The following is an 18,870-nucleotide window of genomic DNA, read 5'->3' as shown; positions in this document are numbered from 1 at the left end:
AAACATGCCATTGTTACTGTCTTATATTAATCTACTTCCCCCATTTTATGTAAATCCATTTCCAAACAGGAAATAGGAAATGGAAAATGAATTAGAAACTATCAGTTGAAGTACAACAAAACTGTATTTCGCAACGTCTTCATTCACCCGCAGTGAAGTCCGTTTTCAGTTAAAAGAAATACAAACACTGGGTTGTGTCTTTAAGGTGATCTTCCAAACTCATGGTTTTTATTATATTGAGTCACATAAATGGTCTTTATTGAGGTAATTACAATTTTTATATGATAATAAGTGAGTTAATACGTTCGTTGACTTCTCCAGTAAAACGGCTCCGCCCACCATTAGTGGTCACGTGACTGGCCGTCGCCCAGGTTGTCTCGAAAGCATCCTGGTGTTAGCAGTTTACTGGCTGTGGCAAGGAAAATAAAGTAAAACGTACTTTTTCTGACAATGGATAAATTATGTATCTAATTGGTGCGAACGGAAAGAAGACGGGGAGCTACTGCGGTGTTTTCCGACACGGACTGACTGCACTTACCTGAACAGGCCAGTTGAAAAGGCTAGCAAACACTTAGCTTAGCTAATCGTTCAAACTTTGACGGACGGCTAGCTACTAAAGCTGTTTTACATCTGTACAGCTTCTACCGCGTCTGGGTGGGAACCCGTCCGTCTTGTCGGAGCTACAATGCTAACAAAAATGTTTTGAACGGGGGCTCCCTAGCCAGGCAGTTGATTTAAAACTAAGGTTTAGGTTATTACAAAGTAACTATTAGCTACCTCTTGAATAATAACTGCTGTTGCACAGCTAATGCTAACTACAGTGCGTTAAATTAAAAGTAGCACAAACGTATTCAGTGACAGAAATTGAAAGCACCGCTGTTGTTTCCTCTAAATGTTGGTGAAGATTAGGCAGCTGTAACAAAGCTTGAAGAACCGCAGAAGCAACACGTCCTTGTTTATCTCCCCCCTCCAGATTTCGGCCAATCACATGAGTAAAAAACAATGCTAAACACCAGGATGTCAAACTCATGGGGATTAACCTCAACCCAGCTGCATTGCCTCGAAAACACAGTTGTCCTGTCATTTCGATAATCCCTGCGTTCCTCGCAATGCATCAACAATAGAGCTTTTTTTTTTTCTTTTTTTTTTTCTTTTAAACTTACGGAGCCTGTAGCGCAGTCAGTTAGCATCTGGGTTAATTAAATCAGTTCATACAGGCTGTTTTCCCCCGTTAAAATTATGTCTGGGGACACATCTGACAGCAGTGATGACTCCGATGGGAAATCAAATGAGAAGGCCTGTACTGTCAAGCATCAAATTACCAATGGTAAGTCAGATTCACGTACATTTTTTGAGAAATGGACCAACACTGTAAACATATTTTTTTTTTTCTTGAATGAATGAAGAAACCCCGGTGAACGAAGTATCGCTTAAGCTAAACTCAACACCGGTAAAGAGACGATTATGAAGCAGGGGTGGGCGATATGGACTTATTATTGTGATATTTTGTGGGATTGTGATAACGATAAAAACTGTTGGTTATTTATTTTTTTAAAGCCCACAAACGCATTCGCATTTTTGATGTGCTTCCTCAGGACACCTGTCACATAAAGAAGTGGTTTGTATCACTAAACTGCACTAAGTAATTTCTCTCAAAGAAAAATTGTACCTGGGAATGAAATGATTATTAGAAGGCACCAGATTATAGTAAGCGTTTCTATTTTGCTTCCCTTAAAGCACAGTAAGTACATTTAAATGCATTTATAATGTACAATGATTGTTACAGCAATACAGCAGTAAATTACAGCACAAAATTGTACACCCCTTCAGTATATTTTATTAGGATTTTTTTTTTTTTTTGACATATCAAGTAAAATAAGTACAATATTATTGTGAAGTGGAATGAAAATGATAAATGTGTTTCCAAATGTCATTGTTAGAAATTAGAAAAGATTAGATTTTTTTTCTTTTCCTCCTCTTGATAAAAGTGTTAAATCAACCAGTGGATGAAGAGCATCTGTGAACACAGGCTTTTAAGTCTTTCCACCTGTTCTCAGGTGAATTTAGACCTGGACTTTGTATGGGTTTTCTTAGATGGCATTTGAAAGCTTTTGATTGTGCTGGATTTTATTCAGGGTTTATGCATTACCTCTAAATACAAATGCAGGCCACACTTTTCAGATTTATTTTTTAAATCATATGTCCTGTTTCTTCCACTTCACAGTTATGCACTTTGTTGTATTGAATCACATAACCTCAATGAGATGGAATATTCTACTTGAAAGGCACTGTATGTAAATTAAATGAGCCCTAGAAAACAATCTCCTCTTTTCAAGGTTTTCTTTTTATGTATGTGTGTGATGTGTTGTTCAGATCATGCCTATATCACAGAAGGGTGGGCATTTATTTGACCATTTATTTTGAAAAATTTCTTTTCATGATGATTTTTTTATCAATCATCTCAAATTTGAATTATTGATGTTAAAGACAACAACTAAACTGACTGAAATGTGTTTTTTATTTATTTATTTTTTACTATTTTTGTCACCGTTTACTCCACGAGAGAATGAATAAATATCAATACATTTAAAAATGCATTTAGTGGCAGTTCAGGGATAAAATTACACTTGGAGTGGGAACGGTTTTCAGGAACAGGGTTTGTGGCGCTATTAACACCACAAGCATGCAGTCACAGCCACACCGTCACTTAAATAAGAAGTAATAAGTTGTATTTTTAGCAAAAATTGTATGGTCATCTCAGTAGTACCACAAAATATCATAATAAAATTATAAGTCTACATTGCCCACTCCTAATATCACAGTATTAAATTGGACAGTAGTCTGATCTAATCATAAAATAATCAGTTAACATGTTTTTTTTTATATTATCTATACTAAGTATTGAATTGCAATGCTAATGTTTCAAGAACAAAGTAATGCATACATTGTTTTACACTCTCAAATTTGCTAAAAACTGTTTGTATTCACCTTTTCAAAATACATTTTAAAGACTTTTTTTTTTGTGCCTTTTCCTTCTAGCTAACCTCACAGGTCACACTGAAAGGGTTGGCATGGAGAACTTTGAGCTTCTCAAGGTTTTGGGCACCGGAGGTAAGCTTCTGTAGCGACGTCTTCGCTCAAATCAGACCTAAATGGGTATGTTTGTTAAACACTAGATAAGACAGTGCAAAAGTCTCATTTTGACCAGCAAGGACACTTATGGTAAGCTAACGGTCGTTTTGCAGCCACAAGATTTCTTACGGTCCTTGAGCCTATGGAGAGTTTTTCAGATATAATCGGACTGTATCTGTCCAAACTGGATCATGCAACAAGATAATGATCACAAACTATAAGTAAAAATAACTCCTTCCCCAGAAAATAATCAAATACTGATCCATTTTAACCTTTTTTTAAAATGAAATAACTAATGTTTTCTCCATCCACATACTTTTTGTTTCGACAGCTAAAGTTGCCAAATTGTAAGAAAGACATGACTGGGATGTTTTCTCAAAGAAGCCACAATCTAAGTTGTGCTAGAAATTTTTTATCCAACTTTACAGACGGTAAAGACAACATGGAGAACAAGAATAATTCAACATTATATGGGAGATACAGCGCTAACATATTTCTTTTTTTTAAGATGTACATCGTTAAGATGGCAGGAAAAATAGTTTCATGTTAAATTGTCAGACCAAATTGTGCTAGCTAGATCTTATTTCTGACTTCAGATGCTTTGTCTGTAAAAAAAAAAAAGAAAAACAACAAAAAATCACCTTAATAATTATGTTGTACTTAAAGGATTTTGCATATGCTTAGCTTAAGTTTTAAAATCTTGAGACCAGCCATGTGTCTGATCATATCTGCCTCTGGAGCATTTTGTTCCCACTTTGTAAACTGTCCATTTAAAGCTGATTTTGTTTTTTCCTCAAATTTATGAGCCTGTGTGATGCCAACAACTATTACCTACGAGGAGGAGATCTCTCCTTGTTTTTATTCCATAAATCTTCTGTCATGTTTCATTAAAACTAACGGTTCTTAGCAGGAGTCAGATCCCCAATCAGTGGAGTCAACGTGCAAAATAAAATCTACAGGAAATAAACTATAAACTGTCAGATTTGGGCATTTTTGACGTCTATGTATCTCCATAAATTATATAAAAATTAAGATTCACCATTTTTTTTTGTTTTTACAAGCTGAAATTTAAATATCTATGAATTTTTGTGTTTCTCTAGCTTATGGAAAGGTGTTTTTGGTTCGGAAGAACACCGGCCACGACGAGGGCCAGCTGTATGCAATGAAGGTAAAATTCCTCATATGATGTAAAAAGTTTGCGCTTATCTTGTTTTCTTTTAACACATTACAAAAATATAGAATTATCCCACATTTTCAAATGTTACAATTACCGTATTTTCTGGACTAGAAGACGTATAAAAAATGCGACATGAAGAAGGAAGAAAAAACCGCGTATGTCGATCTGGACTGTAAGTTGCAGAATCAGCTGGAAAATACGGTCTAAGAGTCAATGGAATTTTGTTGGAATTTTATGTGAAGAACCAACAAAAATTAGTGCGTAAAAGTGAAGATAAGCATGAAATATTTTTGCATATTAAAAAAAAAAGAAAAACTCAAAATTGTGGTGCGTTAAGAAGAAATCCTGTTAGCAGTTCTTCACAAGCTAACTGGAAGAAGGTATTTTGGGTAAATGAGGCCAGAATTGGGAAAAGTGTTTGGCTGACGTTACATGATGTGGGCAGCATCATGCTGTGAGGAAGCCTTTCTTCTGGAACAGGAAAACTGTTCAGATCTGATAAGCAGATCAAATTAGAGAAAATCTGTTGGAGGTTTCAAAAGACTTGAGACGGAGGGAGAGGTTCAACTTCCAGTAGAGCAACAAAAACCTTAATCACACAGCAAGAGCTACAATAGAGTACTTTATCAAACCGTTTTCATGTGCCTTGTGCTTCTGTTACTTGTCTCAGGTTTTAAAGAAAGCAGCGATCGTTCAGAAAGCAAAGACGACAGAACACACTCGCACCGAGCGACAGGTGCTGGAGCACATTCGCCAGTCTCCCTTCCTGGTCACCCTTCACTACGCCTTTCAAACTCAGAGCAAGCTGCACCTCATCCTGGGTGAGACAATCGAAGATCAGCTGTCAAACACGCTGAACAGATTCCTCTTTCTGTCTGACTCTGCGTTTTTATTTATTTTTTTGTCTACATTTTTAATTCAATGTTTTGCAGTGTGTTTATTTCTTTGCACCATATCCTTTTCAAGCCCCCTCTTTATTTGCTCTTGTGTGCGACTACAGACTATGTGAGCGGTGGCGAAATGTTTACTCACCTGTACCAGCGAGATCACTTTTCTGAGGAAGCGGTGCGGATTTATATCGGGGAAATAATTCTCGCTCTGGAGCATCTGCACAAGGTGAGTGTGGGTGACTTTAACGCCTGAACGGAGCCAGTCTTTATTTCCCCCCACCACATTCAAAAGTTGGTTAAATGCATACATTCACTCTCTATTGGTTTTTATATCTTCTCTTTATCGTTAACTTTGATTTACATACGCTTTTGTTGAACTCACAACACAAGTGAGCTGACTGGACTTTGCTTGACTTGCAGCTTTTTTTTTTGTTCTGCAGCTGTTGACTTTATTCTTCAAGGAGAGAAATCTCCTTTGGTGTTCATTGTGTGAAACACACTCTGGCTCGAGGAAGTGATTACCTAATAGTGTTACGCAACTCCTGTAGCTGTTAGTTGTGCTCATATCCCAGGGAGGCAGCTGCAGTGTTGAATTTAGTCACCATCTTGCATGTTCTTTTGATAACTGATTGTTAAATGTTGGTGGGAAGCCGGAAATCAGATTTCTTTTTAAAAGCATTCAGCTTATCGCTGCTGGTTTTTGTGGCATAGCATTGGTGACTTCTAATTTTTGAAAGTGTAGCCTTCAAGGAGGTAAAGTCAATCTTTAGGATTTGATGAAACTGTAAAGCTGCAAGAGAAACAAATTAGATCCGCCTCTCGTTTTTGTCCCCGGTGCCAGGGTTGACATACAACGGAAGAGCTAATTCATGCTAATAAGAAATAAAGATGATTCCAATAGCAAAATAAAGCAATTTACCAACCCACAAGCACATTCTACAATACCTGAAGGTTATAAGCTGAAGAAAATAATCACAGCAACCTAAGAATAACTGACTGATCTGTGTTGCTTCCAGTATTTCTACTCTACTAATGGAATCTCTGTGTCGTTTTGCCTGTGACATAACAGTAGACACATAGCACAAGCCGGTATTAAAATCTATTGTTTTCATAACCTCGAGTAGTAATACCAAAGGTGCTACGGTATTTTCTCTAAAATTGAAAGCAACAGTCAGTACCACGATGGATCCGTCTATCTTCCGTACCCGGCTGACCGCGCAGGGTTGAGGGTGGATGCTCAATCAGTCTTTGGCCGAGTGGACACTCTGGAAAGGTCGCAGGTCCGTCACATAACAATTTAGAGAGACCGATTAACTGAACAGTCGTGTTTCTGAGGCGTGGGAGGAAGCCAGCGTGAACCCACAGAGGCACAGGTGGAACAAGCAGAAAGAGCCTCTGCAAAGACGCAAACCTGGAACAACAGCACCGACTACTGCGCCACATATTTAGATTTTGATGAACTTAGGCAAAGTATGTACTTAAAATGTATCTTATTTTAAGAAAGAAAGTCCCACTTGGGACAGGATGGCTAAACGCTCATGGAATGTGGAAAATGACACTGTGAGATTTAAAACTACATTGGTTGCTTAAAATGAGTTGATATGAGGGTTGACATCTTCCAAAAACATATTTATGTCAGTTTGCTTGTTTATTTGCTTGTTTATTTATGTTTGTTTTATTGGCAAAGCATTGTGCATTGAATGTAAAAATCGTATCAAGCAGTATTTTTCACATTCTCTGATGCCCAAATAGCAACCCTGCACTTACATTCAGCTAATTAACAACTATGGAGGGTAATCATCCTCATCCTCATTTGTAGTCATAAACATGAAAGTTAACAATGATTCTGTAAAAGCCACAGCTTTGACTGCTCCTCTGAGACGCCATGCCATTTGTTTACATTAGCATTCATCAATAAATCCAGAAGGTAATTAATTAAAATTCAGCCTGAACATTAAACAGAAACATTTCCCTGCAACATCCCGTCACAGAACCAAAATTACAACCAATGCAAATCCTTTCCAGTAACTGCTGTTGTATCATTCTTTGTGGCTGGCTGGTCTTTCTGGGGAACATCAGCTGCATGTTCAGCTATTCCAGTATCCATTTTCTATTTTTGTTCCTTTTTTCTTTTGTTCAACAAATGTCAAAATTGTGTTATACAGTCTAAAAAAGCAGAGGCCCTTTCACAAGAATGATGTGCAAAATCCAAAAAGCTGCTTTTCACAACCATTTGCGCAGTTGACTTTGTCTTTCTCGTAATTGTGAAAACACAATTATGAGAAATCTTGAGGGCAACAGGTGATGGAGGGACATAGGGGTGAATATTATCAAAATCTTTATCGCAAATATAAAAGAAAATTCAAATAAGAACGAATAATTTCTGAGAACTCGTAAAAATTGTAGAGATTGTTGCTTTTACCTTTTTTTCCCCCCGGTAAATAAAACTGATTCTTACTTTGAGTTTAGAAAACAGGCTGTTTATGGACTAGCGATGCAGTTTTCTCACCTCTACTTACTAAACAATATGTTTTGTGCATGTTATTTTTACTCACTTAATATAAATGCATCTCGGTGCCTTTTTTCCCCTGTGGTTTTGTGCAGCTTGGGATCGTGTACCGAGACATCAAGCTGGAAAACATCCTTCTAGACAGCGACGGCCACGTGGTGTTGACCGACTTTGGGCTCAGCAAAGAGTTTCTGGAAGAAGACGTGCGTAACCCAAACCTACGGTGGCAGCTTACCGTCCTCTTCCTGTGTGAAGTAAATCCCTTTTCTGGCTTCGTCTCGTTGCAGAAAGGAAGGACTTACTCTTTCTGTGGCACCATCGAATACATGGCTCCAGAAATCATCCGGGGGAAGACGGGCCATGGCAAGGTGACATCTTGACTGAGCATCATCCAAGAGTAGTGACTGTATATTTTTTCCTGGTGTTGGATGATATAGCTAAGCAGTAAATCAATCAATTAATTAATTGCGTGATAAATTAAAGTGAGTTCAATAATTTCCATTTGGACAAGTCGTTCAAACTTTTAATATAGTTGAAAATCCAGCCTTTTGGGAAACACTTTTTTTAGACACCAGTACGAAGTACCGTAGTTAGTTTGCACTACCTGCCACTTTTACCTATTATTCTGTCTAAGCTGATTGGTTATTATTTTTTGGTTGCAGAGACTTCATAATCCATTTGAGTTATTTTTGTTTCAGTTGTTTTCTTTGCTTATTTTGGATATTTAACATGTTTTCCAGTTCCAGTGTTAAATGGAGAGTGTACCTGTACTTGCATAATATTGTTGTTAGTGGAAAATGATCTCAAAATGTTAATATTATCATTTGCCACAATAATTTCTGGGAGAATTCATCGTTCGCTAAAATGTGTTATTGGGACAGGGTCACATATGATCACATTTTCCAGGTGTTGGTTTTGAAGAAGCATTCCTTCTGCAGCAGTCCCAGTTCAGTTCCAGTCTGGGCCTTTCCATGCTCGGTTTTAAGCTTGCTTTCTCCCTCTGCTGTTCTGAAGTCTGTAGATTGGTGGAGCCTGGGGATCCTGATGTTCGAGCTGCTGACGGGAGCTTCTCCTTTCACCTTGGAGGGAGAAAGGAACTCCCAGAGTGAGGTTTCGAAGTAAGTACTAAATGAACGCTCACGGATTAAATCATCTTGTTCCATTCTGAAGTCACCTGAATTGTTTCTGTAGCGAAAAGTTTGGAAAATTGTGTTGTTTCTTGATTCAGAGGACAACAGAGTAGGATCTAGGAAGAAGTCATTTTAAAACCGGCTTACCTTTTTCCTGTCAGACGTATCCTGCGCTGCGATCCACCATTCCCCTCCATGATTGGACTGGTTGCTAAGGACTTGCTGAGGAAGTTATTGGTGAAGGATCCTCATAAGAGACTTGGCTCTGGGCCCAGAGGAGCCGAGGATATCAAAGCTCATCCCTTCTTCAAGGTCCTTCCTTCCTACTTACCCTTCTTTCTTACATTCCCTCATTTTTCTTCCTATCCATCCAGTTTGTATTATAAGCCTTACTTCTGTATTACTGCTGTGAATTCATTGTGAACTTTTCTAAACTTAAGAAATTATCTAGAAGGTCTGAGAATTTTTTTATGAAACATGTCATTGCTCACTGCTCCCTCACAGGGACTGAACTGGTCTGACTTAGCACAGAAGAAGGTACCAAGTCCATTCAAACCGGAGCTGAAAAGTGAACTCGATGTGGGCAACTTTGCCGAAGAGTTCACCGGAATGGACCCCGTCTACTCCCCGGCGAGTACGCCCCCCAGCACAGACCGCCTTTTCCAGGTCAGTCCTCATCTTCAGCTGCTGTCTGGAAAACATGAAGTCTGAAAAGTTAAACACTCTATCAGACGCGTTCGTGTCTCATATTGTCTCCGATACCTAACTCGTTTTCTCTGTTTTTAGGGCTACTCATTTATTGCTCCTTCCATTTTGTTCAACAAGAACGCCGTGATGGGAGACTTTGTCGAATGTCAGATTGGAGCAGAGCGCCCGGCTTCTGCTTCTGTCCAGCAAAGTGCAATGTTAAAGGTACGGGTGGAGGCTCAGCTGGGTCAACGTTTGGAAATAGTTAAAGCAGAAGTAGGTGTTACCTTCTGCAAAAGAGAAAGATATTTTTATCAAGAAATCAGTCACAGTGGAAAATATTTATTCTAATTTAACTTTTTACCACACAAGTCAAGTTTGGCAGGTTGATTTCTTACTTTCATGTATAAAAATAATAAAATATCAAGGTTATAGAAATTAAGAATGGATGAACTAAAGCCGGTGGCACAAAAGTTACGAGGCTTCTCAGTAGTTATTGTTTGATGTAATGCAAATAATACAGATTTATTTATTATTGAGATTATTACCTTTTTTTAAAATAATTTTCAACATGTATGTTTTTAAATAGACTTTAATTATACATAAACTTGAAGTTGACACTGCTTTTTCACAATTTTATCTAATTTCCTTTCAGAAACAAACTTATTGTCTGAATGACAGCTGCAGTATGTAACTTTTATAAAAAAGAATTTTTTTTTTTTTACATAATTCATAAAACTGTCACTACTTCCCGACAGTATAATATGAAACAGATAATTTGCGAAAAAATTTAATTAGGCCTGCCTCCCCTCTGTGGTCCTACAGCCATCTGCAGAAATGCACCACTCCCAGTTAGAAGCAACCAATCAGAGCCAGGAAGCGGGTCTTAGAGCTGTCAATCAAGCACTGTACACGCACAGATTATCTCTCATATTATACAGTCAGGAAAGCATGACAGTCTTGACAAATATGTGAAAAATATATTGCTTACAAAAGCTGCAAACTGCAGCTTTAAGCTTTTATCTGTAAATAATGAATAATCTTGGGCTTAAATGTGATGACATACCTTCTTGCATCGTGATCACTGGATACCAAAAGCTTGACCTCTTCGCTAATGTTTGTTCAGGAATCCCAGTTCTTCCAGCACTATGAGCTGGATCTCCATGGCCCTCCACTGGGCGAGGGGAGTTTCTCAGTGTGCAGAAAATGCAAACACAAGCAGAATGGCCACGAGTACGCCGTTAAGATCGTCAGCCGCAGGTGAGAGGACAGGCCACGCCCTTAGTGTGCCGCTATTTGAGATGTGTTCAGCTGTCCTTCACTGATCGGTTTTCATGTAAGCGTTGTAAGCATTTTTCATACTCGTCTTGTTTTCCTATTTGTCAGAATGGAAGCGAATACTCAGAGGGAGATTGCTGCCCTGAGGCAGTGTGAAGCTCACCCCAACATCGTCAAGCTGTATGACGTCTTCACTGATCAGGTACAGGAACCGCCATGTCGACAGCTAATGAACAGACAAAACATCAAACGGGACAGGCATAAAAAAAATACTTTATCTGGAAAAACCACTGCCAGCTGAGAAAATAAAACAATACGCCTTTTTAAATTCAGGGTTCCTCCAAAGTCTGGAATTTAATAATCTTACAGATTTAGATAAGGATAGAAAAAAACTAGAGTGTAAAAACAGATTCCAGACCACATTCTTTATCACTGCAAGTCTTTTTATCCAAGGAAATTAGATGTTGCTTAAAATTTACCCCTCTGTTTTGAGGAAAGTAGACATGATTATTTCAGCAGGAGTCAACAGAACTTGTTTGGTGCGAGAGAAACAAAAAATATAATGGAACCAAAGTGCTTTGTTAGTTATAGGTGCTTGGACTTCACTGCAGAAAAGTTAAATAGTAATGTGATGTTTCTTTTGGTCACTGACATATAAATACAATAAATTCTTTTGGACCACAGGCTTTTTGTTTTCAGATTCATACAGGTACAAACAACACCAAGCTATCAGAAGATAAATACATACTTTATTGTATTTCCACGTAATTCCTGGAAGCCTAACAAAATGCATCAGTTTTCTTAGCTTGAAGATTTTCTTGTCAAACACCTTAGAAGTGGCATTCGCTCCCTTTTAAACTGCAGCGTCTTTGTTTCCCCACAAGAGGGCGTAAATGTTTTCGATGATGAATCTATCCACCAACATCTTCCTTATTGTTTCTGCTTTTACTGGATTGATTTTAAAGCCTATTTCTACAATTCTACAAATGTAGAAATATCAGCAGTAAACTTTTGTATTTAGATGTTTTTAAAAAGAGTCTTAAAAGAGTTGAGGACTCTAGGAATCAAAGTGTAGACGTTTGTAAGGAAAAATGTTATGAAAACTTTAGTAGAACTTTATCACACTAACAGTAAAACTACTGAGACTCTTCTTTACCTTTTCCTTCCTCGTACGTCGCACTGCCTTCACTACCTTAAAGGGACAGCGCCATGAAAATGTATTTGCCTCTTAGGTTTGATCACTTTTCTTTTTAGCATTTCTTCATTTCAGGCACCTTCTACTGTTTCTACCCCTGGATTCTGCATATTTTTACTGCGCAACATTTCAATTAGATTTCATATCCTTCTTTGGCTTCCTAATATGTTTTAAATCCTAACTAGGATTTGTAAATAAATTGTATCAATAATTACCGGTAATATCTTTTTCAGCAAGAAGTTGGCACATTCACTTTTCCAGAACTGTTGCTTTTTACTTTGGTTTTATTTTGCAAGAATTGGGAGCAGAAACAAGCCCAACCTCCATTAAATATTATTTGTACAGTTTGCGCTACATATTGTGTGATAATCAGCTGTATTGTACAACAAAATGACATATCTTTTTTTTTCTGCGGCATATCTTCTGCTCGGTCAGTATCACACGTATTTAGTGATGGAGTTCCTGAGAGGCGGGGAGTTACTGGAGAGGATCAAGAAGAAGAAGCTGTTTGGGGAGGCAGAGGCCAGTCAGCTGCTGCAGAGCCTGGTCTCAGCTGTCAGCTTTATGCACGACGCTGGAGTGGTGCACAGAGACCTTAAACCTGAGGTGTGTTTTTTCAGTTTTTATTTGTTTAGTTTACTTATTTCAATCATTTCAGCACAGGGTGTCTGTGCAACCTTAAAAAGTCTTATATTAATGAAAAAGTATACCTTGGCCTTCAATACGTTGATCACAGGTCTTAAATTTTGTCTTGGGTGGACTATTTAACGTCCATGTTGTTTTTATTTTTTCTTGCGGGACTTTTCTGTCAGGCTAAGGCTTGAGTCACATTCAGAGATCTTGATTGCGTTCTGTGACTCAGATCTGCTGAGGCTACCGCTAACTAACTGCTAATATACCTCGGTAGCTAGCTAGTAAATTTATCGCCAGGTGATTTGTCTCCCCCACAGGCTGTCTTGTGTTGCCAGCCGTACGATGCTACGTTCAATCTGTGCTAAAGGTTGGCAGTAAGGGGGTGAACACTGTAGAGAACCATGTCTGAGCAGCACTGAGTGACTGTCAAGAACTACAAACATGTCACCGTTTTGATCCCCTGGTGTGGCTATTGCTCCCCAGAAAACGGTCAGCACTGCTACTACTGGCACTGATATAAGAACAGCATTTTTTTGCGATACAAACTCTAAAGTCGGAGGTTTAGTGGATTTTAAGCACGGTGGTCAAACATCTGAAGAGTTTTATTTCGACCAAGTTGTTGGTATAAAGGGATCAACGTCCAAGAAGGAGAAGGTATTCTCACACAGGTATTCTCACGCAGGTATTCTCACACAGATGCAGCTATAATGAAAAAAAAACAACAACACAGTATGTAGTTGATCTCACTAGAATTCCAATTTTTTTCCTCAATAGTTTTACATTGTTGTGTCTTTATACACATATAAAATACTCTGTTGTCTTTTGTACATTTCTGTCTTGATGCAGGTCTTAATTTTTATTGAAAATGGTCTGAAAAAAGTCTTAAATTTCAGTTGGTTGAACCTGCAGGAACCCTGTAGCAGAGTGCTCCCACCCAGCAGCGCGCTACGTGGGTTGACCTTTCTTGTTGACCTTTCAGAACGTGCTGTTTACCGACGAGGGCGAGGACTCTGTGCTGAAAGTCATCGACTTCGGCTTCGCCCGCCTGTGTCCTGCGGGCAGCGCCCCTCTGCAGACGCCGTGCTTCACGCTGCAGTACGCCGCTCCGGAGCTTTTTGAGAGCGCAGGATACGACAAGTCCTGCGACCTCTGGAGTCTAGGGGTCATCTTGGTAATTGAGCCGGCGCACCCTGGTTATGTGACATGTGTCGCGGCTAAGTAACACCAGCAGCGCTAATGAGTCTCTGTGTGCGTCCTGCAGTACACCATGCTGTCGGGCCAGGTGCCGTTTCAGAGCGAGCAGCGTGGGATGACCTCATCGTACGCCGTCGACATCATGCAGAAAATAAAGGAGGGAGATTTCTCGTTGGACGGGGAGGCGTGGAAGGGTGTGTCAGAGGACGCCAAAGAGCTTGTTAAAGGTTAGTGCTGCTAGTGACTCATCGTGCTAGAATTGCTTGTCCAGTAATATAGAGAGCATAAATTCCATGTAATTGTATCTTTTAAGCCTGTTTTGACTTGTTTATCTTCAGGACTTTTGACTGTGGATCCAGAGAGACGCCTCAAACTCTCCGATCTGAAGGAGAACAGCTGGCTGCAAGGCGGAGCGTCCATGTCCACCACTCCTCTGTGCACTCCTGATGTGTTGGAATCCAGCGGGCCAACAGTCCGTACCTATGTGAATGCTACATACAAGGTAGCTGCTTTTTATGTTGGGCTGAAACTGATCATTTACTAATCGATTAATCATTAACTGGAGCATACAGATAAAAAAAAAAAACAACAACATTCCAACTGCTGAAAGAACAACGTATTCGTAGCAGCAATTAGGCCTAAACTGTACAAAAAATATCTAAATTTTGCATTTATGATGAAAAAACTTTTTTTCTGTAAATATTTTCTACCCAGAACTTAAAGTGTTAGTTTATGAAGTGTTGGCTTCACCTGGTTCAAATTCTTTGTAAAAACAAATAATTAAAATCTTCCACTTTACATCTAGTTATTAATGAGTTACTCAAAAAGATAATCAACAGATCAGCTCTACTCTGCATTGATAAGTCAAGCAGAAAGGGCTGAACTTTTCACATGTTGATCTAAGTGAGGTTTATTTTTTTGCTCCAAATGATGGAGCACACACTACAGGAAAGCTGTTTCTGCATTTTAAGCAATAAAATGTTTATTTGAAAAAGCAAATAAATTATTTGCATTATTTCATGTATTTTTCATACTATATAAAGAAAAAAATTTGCAGAATGTACCATTTTTTATCATCTCATCGACTGTCAGAATAATTGCTAGAATAATAAATTACTAAAATAATGTTGGACTTTACTTTATATGAAGCAAATATGATGCCTTAAAAAGTATTTCTACTACTTAAACATTGTAATTATAAACCTTTAAGTGTATTGTGATGGTTTTATATGTTAGTCTAAAGAGTCATTTATATATAAGACAACTTCTCATTTTGAGGAATATCTACATTAAAAAAGTTCTAAAAATCCCATCTTTTTATTTCTATACTTAGGTTCTAAATTATAATATAAACCAACAGAAGACATTTGCAAAAAGAAAATGGCAAGAAAAATATAATGGGTTATGAATAATTTCTTACTTATTTTTTTGCGCTACAACAGGCTTTTAACCGTTGCAAGAGAGAAGGCTTTTTCCTGAAAAGCGTCGACAACGCCCCCCTTGCAAAACGACGCAAGCTCAAGATGACGAGCACGGGCGTGGAGACCCGATGGAGCTCCTCCTCTTCCTCGTCCTCCTCCTCCACCTCCTCCTCGGCATCCAAAGAGCAGAACAAGCAGACTGTGACCCCAAAGCACAGCAAGCCCAAATGATGCGGCGGGAGCGACCCTGAAAAAAACAAAAACAAGAGGCGTATCCTAATACTGAGGACATGGGGTCTGCCGGTGGGGTCAGTGCGAAACAAAAAAAGAAAATCAAGAACACAAACAAACCCACACTGATGGATAGAAACACCGGTGTGGGTACGACGACAGTTTTAATGGAAAAATAATCTCGATTCCTCCTGCTGCACTTCTACTCAAACCAAGCGTGTATTTTGTTGAAAAGAGAAGATGCGCCCTTGAGGATTTGAATTCCTGTTCAGTATTTTTCTTCTCAACACAATCAGTTTATCCTCACTGTGGCGACAAAGCAGCGCCTGGTCAGAGGAGGAAAGGGAAAAAAACGAGCCATTAATGAGGAGAAGCCATAACTCCAGCGACTCTTTAAATAAGAAGGTGCGTCCGTTTGCACGCTGCAAGCGAACCAGCCTTTCAATCGTTGATTTATCTGTAATCAATCAAACGCTCCTTCACAAGTTCTCCACCACACGATCACAAACGAAAGGAACTTTATCGGTTAAGTTTGAGGGCAAATTTGAGCCGTTTGCACTATCAGCAGAGAATGTCGATGATCAAATTATTGATTATGGAGGGATTTATTTTGTGATGTTTATGTGTCGTTTGGATATTAGGCACTGTACAGGGTGACTGTCGGGACGTAGTTGGAGTCAGTTTTCACGCGAAAGGTGCTGCACTTCCAATACACTACCAGCTCTGGGTGAAGCTCTTGTCTCAAATCATTCAACTCTGGGAGGTTTGATCCACAGAGTTGAATTTTTATTTTTAAGTGTTCAGGAGTAGCAGCTGTAAAAACACAAACAAGCTCGTCGAATTGAATCTCATGTCTGTTTCAGCCTAGCATGCGGTTTTCTGTATTTTCGTACCCGACTGATAAAAGATGGTATCTTGGAGCGCACACAATGCCTTCGTCTTTCTGCTTTCCCCAGCGCCATAGTGACGCTGAGGCCTGTCATTTAATGACTTTTTCTCATCTTCTTTCTTTCTGAGGTGGTTTTAAAACGTCATACAGCTTCAGAACTCCAAACACGACTTTTCGGTGAAAGTAATGTACATACCCTTCTTGATTTTTAAACGGAAATTGATCATGTAATGAGTTATGGTTTGACAGCAGTCTCAAAGGTATATCTTTGATTTTATTGGACTTCTTAAATGTTGTCAGTTGAGCGATTAAACACATTTCAGCTTTAACAGTGATTTTTGCTGATATTTATTACATTCTTGATTATTTTTTTAATGCTGTGGTTGTGGTTTTATCATGATTTTAACTCTTGTTAAATTCCAGCCCTGCCTGCGCGCGCGTGTGTGTGTGTGTGTGTGTGTGTGTGTGTGTGTGTGTGTGTGTGTGTGTGTGTGTGAGAGAGAGAGAGTGTTTTTATGTATCGTACTGAGGGATGTTTGCAGATCGGTTTTGCTGATATTTCTGTGCCAGAGTGAAACATTATTGCATCTTTGCTGTCGTTGGTTCCCCACTGATGTTGTTTTTGAATTTAACTGGTTGTTTGTTGATGTTTTTACTCAAGAATTGTTTTTACTGGTGTTGATATTCCTTTGCTGTCGTAGGTGACGTTTCTTTTCGTGCTCTTCTTTTCGGTTTTAGCATTACTATCTTACTGTCAGTGTCCTAGCTGGGAATTTATCTTTTGCACCAAGATTTGTATATTTTTTTTTTTTTTGGTTGGTGCAAAAATAAATATTACTTTGAAATATCTGGTTATGATTTTTTTTTTTTGTCTGTTGGATGTTTCAGTAGTATTTATTTGAACTTAAGTGATCAAACTAGAGAAAATATGACGGTAAGATATTTATATTTATACATTTTCATGGAGGAAAAGGGGTTTTCTGACTTTCTTTTCAGTTAAGAAAAGAAAAAAGATTTGATTATATAGATTTTTTTTTGTGAATTAAAATGTCTTAATGCATTATTTTGTAAACCACTGGTTGTGTGGCTTCTTCAATGCAACCTAACATGTACAGACCCATTCAATAAATTCAAATCTTATTGAAAAGTTCATTTATTTCAGGAACTATGTGACTAAATGAAACACAATGTAGGTTAAATACACGGATGGATGAATGAAAGCCTTTAAATCTGTTAATCGTGATTTTTATGTCTACAGTTAATCAAAACATGAAATTTAAAATTAGGATATTATATCAGACCGATTCAAAAATGTTAATTTTGCGTACAAACATGTTGCTAAGGGGTGTCAATTTGCTAGTGAACCCTAAGTTATTCAAAACCCTGTCACACTCTACAACCAAAAGTTATAGAGTGTTTGAGGCTCTACTTAAAAAAATTTAAACAAAGAAGAAAAACATGTAATACCAAATACATTTCATGTAAAAAGATATAAATGTGTTTCAAAATTATGCCAATGCGACTTTGGACACCCCTGAAGTAAGCAGGGGTGTCCAAAAAGATTCCCTTTAGTCTCAGCTGTTTCCTTCCCTCACACTCCGTAGTATCTCTCGTCCTGCTGCTGATCCTCCGGTGCAGCTGAGAAGCTTAACGGTGATGATCCAGGAATTACTTCTGAATGTTATATTCATCACTGTATTACTGTCCATTTTTACACTGTGTTCTCTTTTTAAACTGCTGCTAAGCCAAAGATGACTTTTCAAGCTGTCGCTACATAACAAGACTCCTGCTTTTTGAGCTCCACGCTTATCCACCTGTAATGAGTTTATTGCACCATTAGGGGGCTGCTGTGAGCTTCTGTGTTGACTGCTTCGTCCCCTGCTGCCTGTTTCTCATCACATTTGCTATGTTGCATGCCGTTTTGCTCAATACTCATCTTGTATAATGCAATGCACGATGTTTTCCGGCTGCAGTCTGCTGCTGGGCTGTATTGCTCCATCCGGACAAGCGGCTATTTAAAACATCTACCAAAAAATGGAGGCTGGGAGCACAGGTGCACTCATTGTACCACTGCTGACAGACTGGGCAGTAAAGGACCCAGCATCCAGTTAATGATGCAAGATGTTCATTGCACCAGACAAGCTTCTTATTTACAGTTTGAAATGTCAACCTGTGTCTCTTTATACCAAAACTGGGAGAAAGAAAGAAAGAAAAGGTTTCCAAATCAGGTCGGCATGGATGCAAAGAGAGACAGAGTGGTTTTCATGGATGATTTTCTTAAGAATTCACTTAAAGAGGCTCCATTAAGTAAAATCCACTTTTTTGAACTTTACATCTGTTATATAAAGTTATCCCCTAATCAAAAACAAATCTGGAGTGTTTCCTTGATTCTTTCACTCATGTTAAATTCTGTAAACTGTGGCAACCATTCAGCTGTGTGAAATGCCGAGGTGGACCAAGCGCTGCCGTCCAGGTGCAGCTCCTCCTCAGAGCTGCAGTGATTC

At 38.6% G+C, this 18,870-nt stretch overlaps 1 protein-coding gene across 1 annotated transcript; it reads left to right on the top strand.

Annotated features, from left to right (window-relative positions):
* The first annotated feature begins 329 nt into the window (after positions 1-329).
* Positions 330-17,506, top strand: LOC102217254 (ribosomal protein S6 kinase alpha-5-like). Its single transcript, XM_005800767.3, has 18 exons — positions 330-1,327; positions 3,040-3,111; positions 4,233-4,300; positions 4,980-5,130; positions 5,310-5,425; positions 7,804-7,911; positions 7,996-8,076; positions 8,723-8,826; positions 9,000-9,150; positions 9,343-9,504; positions 9,625-9,750; positions 10,652-10,785; positions 10,912-11,005; positions 12,434-12,604; positions 13,611-13,802; positions 13,893-14,052; positions 14,164-14,327; positions 15,268-17,506. The coding sequence occupies exons 1-18, from the start codon at positions 1,240-1,242 to the stop codon at positions 15,475-15,477; spliced, it is 2,352 nt and encodes a 783-aa protein (XP_005800824.1). The 5' UTR covers positions 330-1,239; the 3' UTR covers positions 15,478-17,506.
* Positions 17,507-18,870: the final 1,364 nt, after the last annotated feature.

This window comes from Xiphophorus maculatus, chromosome 11, assembly GCF_002775205.1.
Source record: "Xiphophorus maculatus strain JP 163 A chromosome 11, X_maculatus-5.0-male, whole genome shotgun sequence".
Taxonomy (NCBI): Eukaryota; Metazoa; Chordata; class Actinopteri; order Cyprinodontiformes; family Poeciliidae; genus Xiphophorus; species Xiphophorus maculatus.
Note: the sequence above shows the minus strand (reverse complement) of the source record. Positions and strands in the feature narration are given on the sequence as shown.